Source organism: Doryrhamphus excisus, chromosome 4 (genome assembly GCF_030265055.1).
Source record: "Doryrhamphus excisus isolate RoL2022-K1 chromosome 4, RoL_Dexc_1.0, whole genome shotgun sequence".
Taxonomy (NCBI): Eukaryota; Metazoa; Chordata; class Actinopteri; order Syngnathiformes; family Syngnathidae; genus Doryrhamphus; species Doryrhamphus excisus.
Genome location: NC_080469.1, coordinates 5,943,192 through 5,956,807, shown reverse-complemented (window position 1 = coordinate 5,956,807; position 13,616 = coordinate 5,943,192). Strand labels below are relative to the sequence as shown.

The following is a 13,616-nucleotide window of genomic DNA, read 5'->3' as shown; positions in this document are numbered from 1 at the left end:
GCTTCCCCTGCGCCAGAGACACTTTATTTTGAAAGCCATACTACTAACTTCCGGTCCGGCTTCGGGCTGTAGTAGGCCTACTGGAGTGGAGGAAACCTGGCTTCCCCTGCTATCCACTGCATCTCAGCGGATCCCCACACACTTTGCTTTAACTTAGGATCGATTATTTTCTATAAAATTTATAACTATAAACAGGGCATACAACGTGACTACATACTGCATATTTGCATACATATTTCTTTTGTACACACAAGAAATATCAAATAAGTGGATCGTAATAACATGGCCCCCTATGATGACTGATGGCTATAGCTTTGTGCAGTGAGAATGGCAATGTGATAAGCAGACATTCAAGTGTTTATTTTGATACTTGGAATATCTTGAAGCAATTTTTCTGGCAAAAAGAAAAGAACTAATACATTTACAAGGGAAAAGTGCATTTTTGTTGACACGTTATTCTCAGGCTTTCCCGTGCCACATAAAATGATGTGGTGGACCACATCTGGCCCCCGGGTCTTGAGTTTGACACATATGTTATAGGTTGTGTCAAAGTGTAAATATAGTTCATTCATTAATTTTCTACCGCTTTTCCTCACGAGGGTCGCGGGGGTGCTGGAGCCTATCCCAGCTGTCTTCGGGCGAGAGGCGGGGTACACCCTGGACTGGTGGCCAGCCAATCACAGGGCGTGTAAATATAATGTTTACTGAAATAAAATTTTGCTGACTGCTGTTTCACAGCACTGCCATTGACGTCCTGTTGAAATGACTTTCTTGTGCTGTGGGACACATCACATGCTTCACCAGCATTTCAAACGGCATCACAAGTTTGGAATACATCTACCAAGTCACTACAAAGGTTTTCCTTCTGTCTGATCAAAAAGGACGCTTTTTTATTGATGAGCTCAAAGCCTTTGAGTCCATGTCATGGCTTATGAATGATTAACAATAAAACATGTGGGAGCTTCTCATCATGTGTGCTGCTTTCACCACATGTGATGCTGTAGACATCCATCAGTTAAGGTGATTGAGTTCAGTTCTTATTTTTTGAATTTTAGATATTGCAAAGTATTCACTTCACTGTACAGCGGGCAGACCTATTGAGATTCTAATTTAAGAGTCTGCATCTGTTTGAGGTACTTCCTATTTGTGGCTCTTTTGGCCTGAATAATTTTCTTATTTCATAATCCCCCTTGAGACTTGGCAGAGAATCTTCCTTCATATGTCTCACAGCTATACTTTTGCTTTATACATGTGTGTAGAAAATGTTTAAACATGTTCTTCAGCAAGAATTCTTTGCGTTGCAGTATATATTTCATACTTTCCACATTGATGGAGAGCTGCAGTCCACTTCTTCTTTGGAGCTAACGTCTGTCTTGGAATCATTAAGAGGTCACCTGGAAGTCACTACCACTGGCAACAAAACAGTCTGGCAAGTATAATTGCAGAATGTCATTTTTTCCACTGTCTGGCATTTAAGTGTGAGTGAATGCTTCAGGGGAAAAAAAACTAGCTGTTTCTGATGTCTTTTTGTATAACAGAAGACAGAATGGTGTTTTTGTTCCTCAAGTTGCCAGCCTGTCACTTTTATGTTCAAATGACAACTGCATACAAAGCAGCAAAAGCATGTTTGTTGGTGGAACTAATATAGTGCATGATGCAGCCAGCCAACTTCAGAGGATCGCAGTAAAAGCAATGAAGTTCTTTTACGCTACCACGTATTTTACAGTACAATATTACTTTTACAGTCAAAAATAGAACAATATCCATCCATCTATATTTTCTGTAGTCATCAGTAGGGTCAAAAGGGACCTGGACTCTGTCCCAACTGACTTTGAGCGAGAGGCAGGGACACATTGGATTGGTTGCCAGTCAGTTGCAGGGCTTATTTAGACAAACTACCATTTACAGTCACACTTAATGAGTAAATTAAATATGGATGAGTAAATAAAATACAAAAACACTTTACACAATGATGGGTATTTTGTGTGAAAATTGTGTAAAGGTAGAAAATAGAAATCCAGCAATAATGCATATTTTTTATTACAACGCAACCATTTCCCCTGCAAGGCACGAACAGGCAGGTTTACTTAAAGAATAGTGTTATTTGAATAATTTAAAGAAAGCTATGGTCGATTTGAAGTCAGTTAAAGTTGTACTTTACAAACAAAAGCTCTCTTTCAACAATTCTATTTCAGGGTGAGGTGGGGCATTTTTTTCGGTCACTCCGCACTCCTTTCTGTTCAGACCAAGAATACAGTATGCAAAAGTAAACTGAAGGCAGATTTGACCGCACATCAGCATGAGGGTAAAGAGAGATTCCTGTCACAGGTAGAGCAAACAATATGTGCCCCGGAGATGCTTTGCATCATCATTTTCCTAGCAGCTTCTTCATCACCCCAAAAGGATGTCTCATTGTCCTTTCTTTTGTTGACATTCCATTGTTAATGGGCAAGTACAAATGTCCTCCCTTTATGCACAAAACCCTCAACCCGGCCTTCCACTCAGTTGCCTGAGCTCAGCCCTCATCCATCCATCAGCAGTGGCCCTGTCCTATGCAGGGCCCCCCAAGCTGGGTTCACCACCCCCAGCCTGGTCTTTGACACAACGCTGTTGTGGTTTTCCGGGGCTTTATGCTGCCTGTTGTCTGAGGCAGATTGAAGACCCTTTGTGTGCGTCCGCCCCTGTCCTGAGTGGCCGGGAGGAACCAGCTGGGCTGCGAGTGGAGAGACAGGAATGCGCATATGAATGGGCCAGTGTGTGTCGGGCACCTGCTGGTAGAGGGACGACGTTCCTCTATGGCACTTAGTTCATCCGTGTAAGCGTCTTGTTCAATTAGACGTCCAGCACTGTGTTACCTTTCCTGGTCTGTCACTGAGTACTTTAATTGCCACATACAGTCCTAGATCAGGGGTCTCAAACTCAATTTACTTGGGGGCCACTGGAGCTAGGGTCTGGGCCGCATCAGGTTTTGCAAAAAAAAAAACAAAAACACATTTATTAAAAACAGAAAAATTTATAAACTTTGCTTTGGTTTCGATTTTCTACAAGAAAAGCTCTGATAAAACATTCCACTGTTCTCAAATATCTTACTTTTTATTTTTCTACACAAAATAAGATGAAAAATAAATAAACAAATCAAGAATAAAGAAAATCAATCAATCAGTAATAAATAAATATAATAATAATAATAAAACGGCAAATAATAAAAACTTAAGAAACCACATATAGTTGGTGGGTAGACAAATTATTTTTTTCAGATTAAAATTAACAAAGCATTATTAGAGCCCTGTAGACATGACAAAACACGACTATAGTCACATTTATACTCTTTTTATTTACCACATATTGCGCAACTGCAGGGTCTTGAGACACATGCTAACTCACAAACTAGAGAGCTAGCGACCTAAACAGTAGCCTTCAAATTATTTCCTTTAAACTTAAATAGCCAAAAACTTACCACTTCCACACGGATAGGGAGGTTAACTATTAACAGTTATTTAACCTTTAACATGAACATTAATCAAACGTAATAATTTTTTCTGGGTACATGATACCATACAGCATCCATATCAAACTTGCTAACATTAAACTTTCAAACATGCGGCCCGCGGGCCAAATGTGGCCCGCAGGACACTAGTTTGAGACCCCTGTCCTAGATGTTATGCTGTTGCAGATGTTTGAATACAAGAGAATAAAATGGATTTCGAATGTACCCGGACATCACTACCATTTTATAGTGATTAAAAAATTGTTCAAAAGCTGTGCTGTAGTTTTATGTGACATACTGTATATGGTATGTTGTAATTGGCCGGTTCTGTTCAATGAAAGGCCCTTGAAGCGGAATGCTGCAAGTGATTAATGAAAGCTTTGCACTGGATGAGACTGAAAAAGCGTTCTGGTTTATGTTATTTTACTTACTCAAATTGCTATTTTTTTATGTACGAGCACAGCTCTGACACTTTTTTTTTAAAATGTGGTTTGCTCGAGCAGCTGATTTTTAATAGCCTATGCTGTGATGGGATGTATCTAAAAGCCTCATTATTGTCTTCTGAGTCATATGGTATTGTTTATGAGTTGTTGGTCTGGCCCTGCTTTTGAGGAGATTACATTTCCATAATCAATAAAAACATGCCATGCACTGCAATCAGCCTAGCATAAGCTAAAAGATTTGCTATTGAAAAAAAAAAACAATCCCTTCTTCAGCATACTCACAGCAGAACCACAAGCATGTTGATTGCACATTTATTCATGAAGAAACCTGTTTGTCATAAACGTTCTGATGTGGCTAGGGATATTTTGTTCTCGTCCTGGATTTCATTTAAAACCACAAGAGGCTGCAAGGGCACCAAAACAGTCACAACTGGCTTGCAGGATCTTGATGTTGCCTCCAGACTTGTGCTTCTTATCACTTGCTCACCTGGAGTGTGGATGACAAGACGTCCAGCAGGACATGGCATGATACTTTCAAGAGGGAGTGGAGCCAAATTAGATTATGCATACCACCCACAGATTTGATTACATATATGTACACTCCCTCATCCAACTCTTACTTCTCTAATGGCAGGGGAGACTGTTTTCCATACCAGACTCAAATACTGAACCCTCGATGTGTGCCCATCTGCCAGCCATTTACCTGATTACTTCAGGGGAGCACCGACAGGTCTGGCTCTGCCAGGGCAGCTTGAGAGCTTGAGATTGGCACAAGTAAACCACATAAAGATAAGAACATTCTTGTGTCTGAGATTGGTCCATATCACTTTTTATTAGCATATTCTAAAAAAAATGATGAATGATGTGTGCAGTATGATTAGATATTACACTGATTTGACACCTATAACAAAGCTAAGATGGATGCTGTGTTCAGTAGGCAGAGGGGTTTATAAAGCTTTTCCATCAAAAGCCATCAGAATCATGAAAGGATGTGTGTGAATAGGGGTGGGGGGGGGCACTTTGATATTCCTCACATTTGTTTTTTTAAGAACTACTGATGATGTGTCCTAAAATTTACATCCTTCACATGGCTGAGATAATTTGGATCAACATCCAATCCACAGCCTCATGTGATCACCTTAATCTGTATTTTCCATCAAGTCCTGTGTATTTACAAACATAAACACTAAAACGAATCCACTGAAGATCAAGAATGCTAAACAGTTAAATATAGTTGACTACATAAACAATAAACAATGTCAATAGTATGTTTTAATGAATTTTAATGAATTAGTACATTTTCAAGTAGTAGTAATCAACAAAATATTTCATTTTTTTATTTTGTATGTTTTTAAAAATAAGAGTACTATATAATGAATTACATGTTCTTTTTTATTCTACGTCGTTAAAAATATTCTTATTTTATAATTTTTTCAAATTAACTTTCCATTGTCATTTTTTTAAATAGTTAATTGAAAGTAATTGTAATTATAGATGACAAGCTGATTTAATTGTTTAAATTTAGTTTATTTCAATTAATTATTCTCAAATAATCTGTATTTTCCATCAAGTCCTGTGTATTTACAAACATAAACACTAAAACTAATCCACTGAAGATCAAGAATGCTAAACAGTTAAATATAGTTGACTACATAAACAATAAACAATGTCAATAGTATGTTTTAATGAATTTTAATGAATTAGTACATTTTCAAGTAGTAGTAATCAACAAAATATTATTATTTTTTATTTTGTATCTTTTTAAATATAAGAGTATATAATGAATTACATGTTCTTTTTTGTTCTACATTGTTAAAAAATATTCTTATTTTATTAAATTTTTAAAATTTACTTTCCATTTTCATTTTTTAAACAGTTGATTGAATGTAATTGTAATTATAGATGACAAGCTGATTTAATTGTTTAAATTTAGTTTATTTAATTAATTATTCTCAAATAATCCAATTGAGGCCAAATTTGTATTTTTAACTGTTTTCTTGTAATTTTTAAAATGTCCATTCGAATGGACTTTCCTTTCTTAGCATATAATGACCTTCCTTGGTTTTATGTTATAGCATCTTGAATACAAAACATGAATCAAGGTGCATCCTTCCATTGTTCTGCTTGAGTTTGGTCACCCTCGGATTAATGCAACAGTGGCATATTTTGACTATTTAATATTTGTAACTATAGAAACTACTAATTGGAAAAAATAGAACCATGACTATAGCAACACCACACTGTTCCAATTACCCTCATATTGATGAAAGTTGTCTTTAAACGTGCTGTTCCAAAAAACACTAGACAAGTTGGAATCCACACAAGAATGGTGCAGACCACCATCTATTTTTGATGAAAATAACATCCATTCCCCGTTAAACACGGGCTCATTATGGTGGAAGTGGGTTCCCAGGCCAGGAAGTTTCATTGCTTTCCAAATAAATTTCACTAAACAGAGCTGTAATCCAAATTCCTCATCTTGTGGAGTCCTCCCTCTGTCTCCACATGACGTGAAAGCGCTGAAAGAGCTAAGAATAAAAATCACACCTCTTCGTTCTGGACATCACAGTCTAGGCAACAGATAAACCTGACTTTAGAACAGCTGTTATAAGACCCCAGAATAGTAGAACATCACCTGTTTTAGACTTTAGAGTCCAACTTTTATCCCCTTCAACAGTTCCTCCTCCAGAGAGCTTTCATTACCTCCTTCAATGCTTGCAAATATAACTTTGATGATACTACCTGGCATGAGATCCATCAGGATGTGTACCAGTCAAAAATCACAGCGTTATTTCAAAGGGCACAACTTGTGGTTTATTAAATGCATTTGGGTGGGTGGAATAAAATCTCACTTCTTCACATTGGGTGATCTTAGCAACAGCTTCTTGGCTGTGTGTGAGGAAGAACATGTCACCGAGCGTAAACAGCTCTCTTGGCATGGCTCTCTAAGCTAAAACACCCCCATACCGCCCCAACTAAACCCCCCCCCCCAACAGCCCATCTCCTTGTGCTGTGTGGCGTCAGCTGCAATGAGCTCCAGATGTGGCCTGGCACCCCTCCAGTCGCTGTACTGGATGTGGTTTCGAAGGTAGTTTGGAAACACCACCCACTGGCCGACCCAATGAAAGTTCCTCAGATTGGAAAGAGCAATTTCTGTCCTGGTCTGTTTGTACTTGCACGGTATTGTGGTGAAGGTCAGTATTTGTCTCAAATATGTACATGTGAGACCTTTAACATCTGTTTTAGTATATCAATAATTACTGCCAAGCTTTCATTGTTTGTTCCCTTTGCTTATTTGTTCTGTATCCAGACAAAAACAATGGGATGCTGTTTAGATGAACAACAGGAGGGTGCAAACGTGTAATGCAAACATCCATTTTCTATGCTGCTTATCCTCGTTAGGGTCGTGGGGGTATGCCGGAGCCTATCCTAGCTGACTTTGAGCGAGAGGCGGGGTGCGACGTAAATCAGTCACTCTAGGATATTGTAAAATATTACAACCAATGCCCCAGTGAGGATAGGTGGCATAGAAAATGTTTTATATTAGTGTTTATGTACAACTTTTCATATTGCTAATGTACGGTTTTAGATGATTTCTGTATTTGGAAGTTGCCGCACGTTTGCCCCTGTTGGCCACCATACTATGGTATGACACATATACAGGACATCTCCATATTTACACAATGTACGGGCACCAACCAGTCCGTTTACTATAATAACTGGCATGAGGAAAAAAAATTGAATAGAATAAATTAATTGTATTACTCAATATAATTTCCCCATAAACATGCAGTATTGAGCATTTTGCAAGATCATTTAAAAACAGAGGATCAAGACTGGTAAGTGACAAAATACACATAGCATGCTGGCTTTGTCTCCGTGGTAATGCCAAATTCAGTTTTAAATGTGAAATGGAAAAGAAGTGTCATGCAATAACATGTATTTTCAAATATTGCTGTTTAGTTGACACCTTCCCCATGTTAAGTAATGTGTTCACAGCAGATGTAGCAGCCACACTGGCTTTTTTTTATGATGTTTTGAGATGAGCAGCTACTTTTCCAAACATAAGCATGAGGTCATTTTACATGGTTGGAGAAGTCCTGTTAGGCTGATGGTTCCCCCTGCTGCCTCACACCAATACTACACCATAACGTGGAAGACTTCAATTGTCTTACACACAGACTGCTGATGGCTCTGTATTGTTGTTTATTGTTACACAGCAGTGTTCTATGGAATCACAGGTGTGCCCAAATTAAAAAGGAATTTTCACATTACTTTTTGATAAATCAAACTTAAAGTAAATATTTTTTACAAATAAAAATCAATTATGAATGAATTCATAAGAGATATGAAACACTCAAACTGTTTCCTGGAGATGTGCTAGTTTTATCTGTACACTCCTGTAGTGCTGCTTGGCAAGGCATAGAACCCTGACCTACTGTTGGGATGCCAAAGTGTGCTGAGCTCAGTCAGGTGGTTTTAGGAGCTTCTTCAAATGTTCTTGATGGGCTATGTGGTAGGGTAGCTGGAGTCGCTTGTTCTTCAGACTGCAGAGTGCTGGAAAGGCTTCAAGAAGCAGTTGACACACCTTTTCATGACCTTGCTCTGCAGCCTGCTCCAGTATTTAACGTCAAAGTAAAAGCATAATCAGATTACTTTCCCGTGTAATTCTTTAACGAACATCGACATTCCCACCTTGTGTAGAGGAGATGCATCATCATCATCAGAGATCATTGGATCTGCTTTGTGATGCAAAAGCAATCTAACGACATCCAGATGACCACAGAAAGCTGAGCGATGGAGTGGTGTGGCACCGCCTGGTGTCTGTGGTGATGCACAAGCACCATTCTCCAGAAGATATTCACACACGGTTAGATGGCCGCTGCGACTTGCATAGTGCTGAAAGAAATATACAGTGTTTTAGTGATAGGCAACATAAACAGAACAACAAGTCATCGGCCAAGGAACTGACGAGAGCCGTGTATCCTGCTGCGTCTCTGAGGTTTGGATGAATGCCTTTCTGGATCAATGATTTGACCCTTTTCAAGTCTCCATCCATGGCAGCAGACCAGATACCTGCATACAATCAGGACTTTGGTTAATATGTCAGTGATATCAAGACTCAACATGAGCCTCATAGTTATACACTACAATACAAACCTCGTTCAAAATCTATCTCATTCAATGTCTGGTAAACACTGGAAGAGGAGACAGGAAGTGAGCAGCAGGAGCAACTATGTTCTCCATCAGAAGCCATTGTATTCGTCTCTGCACCACTGACACAACTAATAGTGAAAACTGATTCAGAACTGAAGCTGGATAATAGTTGTATTCATAGCCACTAATGAATTCAGCCATGAACAAATTAACTTATATAGAATATTTCTAACTTTGTCGGGCTTTATCTGAATTGGCCAGTAAAACTTGTACTGCACCGCATTTACAAATCCATGCGAAGCCAGAAAATAAAGACGAGTGCTACATTATAAACCGATGCGCGTGATTTGGTGGAAATATAGTCACCAAATCATTTATAATTGAATAAAGAATACCGACACGACTCTATGTTGCTTTTTCCTAGTACGTCAAAGAAGACGTACGTAGCGTAATGACGTCAGGTGCAGTTTGGCGAATCGCAGAGCGGCAATCCAAAGAGACGTTCAAAGCTCCTCAAACTATATATAAATATTGTAATATATTTAGAAAATATAGGAATCTTCAAGTAGAACATTTAATTCTTAACAGTATATATACGTATTAAATAGTAAATGATGCAAAATTAAACATATGTACGTCCTAAATATAAGACTGTAAACCTAGTATGAGAGTAATTCTGATGCATCATGAAGGCATCACCGGTGTTGTGTTATTGACTGTTCTATTCTAGCTAGCAAGCGTCATATGCGGTACAAGCTAGCTAGCAGTTGTCAAAATTAAGACCGACTTAACTGTAACCAAAGATCAACAATGAGACGAGTTACGTTATTCGTTAACGGGACGTCTAAAAACGGCAAGGTGAGTTTTGTCCTCATTTAATGCATTTATTGGTTGCTGAAGTCAGTTGCTGTTGCGACGAATTTTGATTCCTTCATATCGTATCCTAAATGTATCTGAGTTTACAACTGATACAGTTTACTGTAAATGATATTCTTCTACAGTGCCCATCTTTATTGAAATGTGTCTCAAGTTTGTAAAACATAAATTGATGTACAATGTTTTCTATACTCAGGTTGTAGCAGTATATGGGGCCTTGTCTGACTTACTAACCGTAGCCAGTAATAAATTGGGGATAAAAGCCTCTTGTTTATATAATGGAAAGGGAGGTCTCATAGATGACATTGCCCTAATCAGGTAAGACAGGAACAAAAACATGGCAATGAGATCATGTTTGCTTGTTATTAATTTGTGTGCCCTCTCTGTCTAACGTTCTCAGAGATGATGATGTATTGTATGTCTCAGAAGGTGACCCATTTATTGGTGAGTGCTGGCAACACTGACCTGATTGACCTCTAAATATGAATCTTAATGAATAATCTGGCCCATGTGAATCACAGATTGTCAGAATGAAGTCAAAGTCTCATCTGATCAACAATGTGCTCACACTGACTGGTTGACCCTGAATATCGGTGGCCGTCTATTCACCACAACCAGGTAAGCGATACTTGAATTGCTGTTCATAGCAAAAGCTGTATAACACAGCAACCATGCACACCTTTATTTTTTTTAAATATCCAATTTATACATCTAATCGAACCGTGTCTATTAGGAGCACTTTGGTCAGCAAAGAGCCAGAGAGTATGCTTGCTCACATGTTTCGAGAGAAAGGTAATTTGTGGAACTCTTTCATATTGCTTTAATGGTGAGCATTTGGTTAAGGTTTATTCAGTAAGTTTGGATCTTTTATCCAGATGTGTGGGGAAACAAGCAAGATGAGCATGGAGCCTACCTCATCGACCGCAGTCCTGAATACTTCGAGCCTATTCTTAACTACTTGAGGCATGGTCAACTCATTATCAATGAGGGTGTAAATATACGAGGTAAGGACAATTTAGTAACTATTAAATATATATATAGGGATCAATAAAGTTCTAATTTTATATCTTTGAAAGCATGTGTGGTATAATGATAAAAGCTGTTTTTTCCAGGTGTTCTTGAAGAGGCTCGGTTCTTTGGAATTGAGCAACTTGCCGATCAGTTGGAAGTGGTCATCAAGGTAAATGTTAAGGGTTTAGAACAAATGTTGTCCCACCTCTTTGGTGTGTGCTGACCTGTCATATCCTCCGTTTCATACCAGAACTCTCAGCCTCCTGAAGACCACTCTCCTATTTCCCGCAAGGAGTTTGTTCGTTTTCTTTTGGCAACACCCACTAAGTCTGAGCTCCGTTGCCAGGTAATGCAAATTAAAATGATAATTGACTTGCTGCATAATTTGGCATCATCACATGGCTGTGGTCTTTTGGAAACATCAATACAATGTGGAGTTTTGATAAATTATTATTGACTGAAATTATTATTGACTATGCAAATCTATGGAGAGTTTGAAAGTGGAACAGACAAACTAAAGTGTCAGTGCACTAGGTGTTAAAAATGTAAAGAAGCATTTAAATACCGCATCGTAGTAATGCCTGAAGCCATCGATACAAAGTACATGCAAATACAGTACATGATGGCCAATTACACAAATTTGATGCTAATGCCATCTACCTCCCACTTCCGCACCCCCACCAACCTGGCAAGCCACCACCACAAATACATTGCATTCCTGTGCGAAACAACAACAATCAACCAATTCAAATCCCTACTAAAACTACACTGTACTTTGCTGTCGTATATTAAATTACTAAACTGATGAGATGGTGTGTGTGTTTTTGACACTTTTGTCTTAGGGTCTTAATTTCAGTGGTGCTGATTTGTCCCGGCTCGATTTGCGCTACATCAATTTCAAGATGGCTAATCTCAGTCGTTGCAATCTGACACATGCCAACCTGTGTTGTTCCAATCTGGAGCGAGCTGATCTATCCGGAGCCAACCTGGATGTGAGTTTGAAATCTGTTTTCCTGTTATTGTGAACATGACTTGCACTTTGTTGTGTGTCATTTGCTATGGTGATGAGTGAAGTTGTATTTGTTTGCTTTACATCTCCTGACACTCCAGACATATTTTCATTTGAACATGCATCAGATTACAATTGAGTGCATCACATAATCAGTTCACTGTTCCATATGGACCCACACTGACACAATTATCTTCAATATCTTATGAATGAGTGCTAATAATTACATAGTCAATAAAGCATGCCAGGTATTCTTAATATCTAATCTCTCTAAGGGTGCTAACTTACAAGGCGTGAAGATGCTCTGCTCCAATGCTGAGGGAGCTTCTCTCAAAGGATGCAACTTTGAAGATCCTTCTGGCCTGAAGGCCAATTTAGAAGGTACGCAATCATAAATCTTGAACATGGCAGTTGTGGTCTCCTTTTTGTACTTTTATATTAGAAACTGACAATGTTGCAAATAGGAGCCAACCTGAAAGGAGTCGACATGGAAGGAAGTCAAATGACTGGCATCAACCTGCGGGTGGCCACTCTGAAAAATGCAAAGCTGAAGAACTGCAATCTGCGTGGCGCCACTTTAGCTGGGACTGATCTTGAGGTAAAATGAGGCCATCAGAAGGGATTAGCACTTAGGGGTTGCTAATGTAACCAGATTTGTGACGTTAATAGTTATCTGTCAAGACCCAATTAGTGGAACCTCTGAGGTTGAACACAGGGCACTTGTTCCGATTTTGTTTGTATTTTGAAACAGTTTTTTTCCACAGGAAATAATGGGAATGGAAAATTTTAAAAAAACAAAACAGTTTTAGGGTCAAATATCCACCATTGTAAAAACATTTTCCTCTGTACATGCAATGTTTAAGTCATGTTAATAGTTATGATACATAAATACGTTAATAGTTATCTGTCAAGACCCAATTAGTGGAACCTCTGAGGTTGAACACAGGGCACTTGTTCTGATTTTGTTTGTATTTTGAAACAGTTTTTTTTTCCACAGGAAATAATGGGAATGGAAAATAAAAAAAAACAGTTTTAGGGTCAAATATCCACCATCGTAAAAACATTTTCCTCTGTACATGCAATGTTTAAGTCATGTTTTATCAATTTGCAAATGACATCATCATATAATTAGCACAATGGGCCATGATTTTCAAAAACTATGGCTCAGTGTTTGTGTGTGGATGGGTAAAAAGGAGAATTGCGTTGCCTACTTTATGGACTTATAATGACAAGCTAATACGTTAATAACTGAGGGCCAACTGGTAGCACCAAATCTTAAAAAATTTAAAAAGTGTGTGGCGTTCCAACTCTATTGATGGCAGGCTGCAACACCTAACGGAATGAACGAAGGTATAAAGGTACGTAGTTTCACTTCGTTATGAGGGTTCCACTAATATGTTATTCTTTTGGTGTGTGTGTGTTTCTTGGCTGCAGAACTGCGACCTGTCTGGCTGTGATCTCCAAGAAGCTAACCTGAGAGGGTCTAATGTGAAAGGAGCCATTTTTGAAGAGATGTTGACACCGCTGCACATGTCTCAGAGTGTCAGATAACTCCACACCCTCATGCAAAATGAAGTGAGCCACAGCTAGCTTCCCACCCCCTCCCTCAATTTTAAGCTCTTTTTGACCTGTT

General features: G+C 38.6%; 2 protein-coding genes across 3 annotated transcripts; one reads left to right on the top strand and one right to left on the bottom strand.

The window, feature by feature from the left end:
• Nucleotides 1–6,931: 6,931 nt before the first annotated feature.
• On the bottom strand, nt 6,932–9,550 carry ankrd39 (ankyrin repeat domain 39). Its single transcript, XM_058071540.1, has 4 exons — nt 9,091–9,550; nt 8,903–9,006; nt 8,626–8,829; nt 6,932–8,542 (listed from the first exon to the last, which is right to left on the bottom strand). Exons 1-4 carry the CDS (start codon nt 9,185–9,187, stop codon nt 8,396–8,398), a joined length of 552 nt encoding a protein of 183 aa, XP_057927523.1. The 5' UTR covers nt 9,188–9,550; the 3' UTR covers nt 6,932–8,395.
• Nucleotides 9,551–9,779: 229 nt separating this feature from the next.
• kctd9a (potassium channel tetramerization domain containing 9a) lies at nt 9,780–13,593 on the top strand. Of its 2 annotated transcripts, none has more exons than XM_058071538.1 (12): nt 9,780–9,945; nt 10,160–10,281; nt 10,364–10,407; nt 10,485–10,581; nt 10,697–10,755; nt 10,839–10,967; nt 11,076–11,143; nt 11,225–11,320; nt 11,817–11,966; nt 12,259–12,364; nt 12,448–12,581; nt 13,418–13,593. In XM_058071538.1, exons 1-12 carry the CDS (start codon nt 9,898–9,900, stop codon nt 13,532–13,534), a joined length of 1,170 nt encoding a protein of 389 aa, XP_057927521.1. In that variant the 5' UTR covers nt 9,780–9,897; the 3' UTR covers nt 13,535–13,593. The 2 variants fall into 2 exon arrangements, with proteins under 2 accessions (XP_057927521.1, XP_057927522.1); XM_058071539.1 differs by lacking the exon at nt 9,780–9,945 and adding an exon at nt 9,977–10,067.
• Nucleotides 13,594–13,616: the final 23 nt, after the last annotated feature.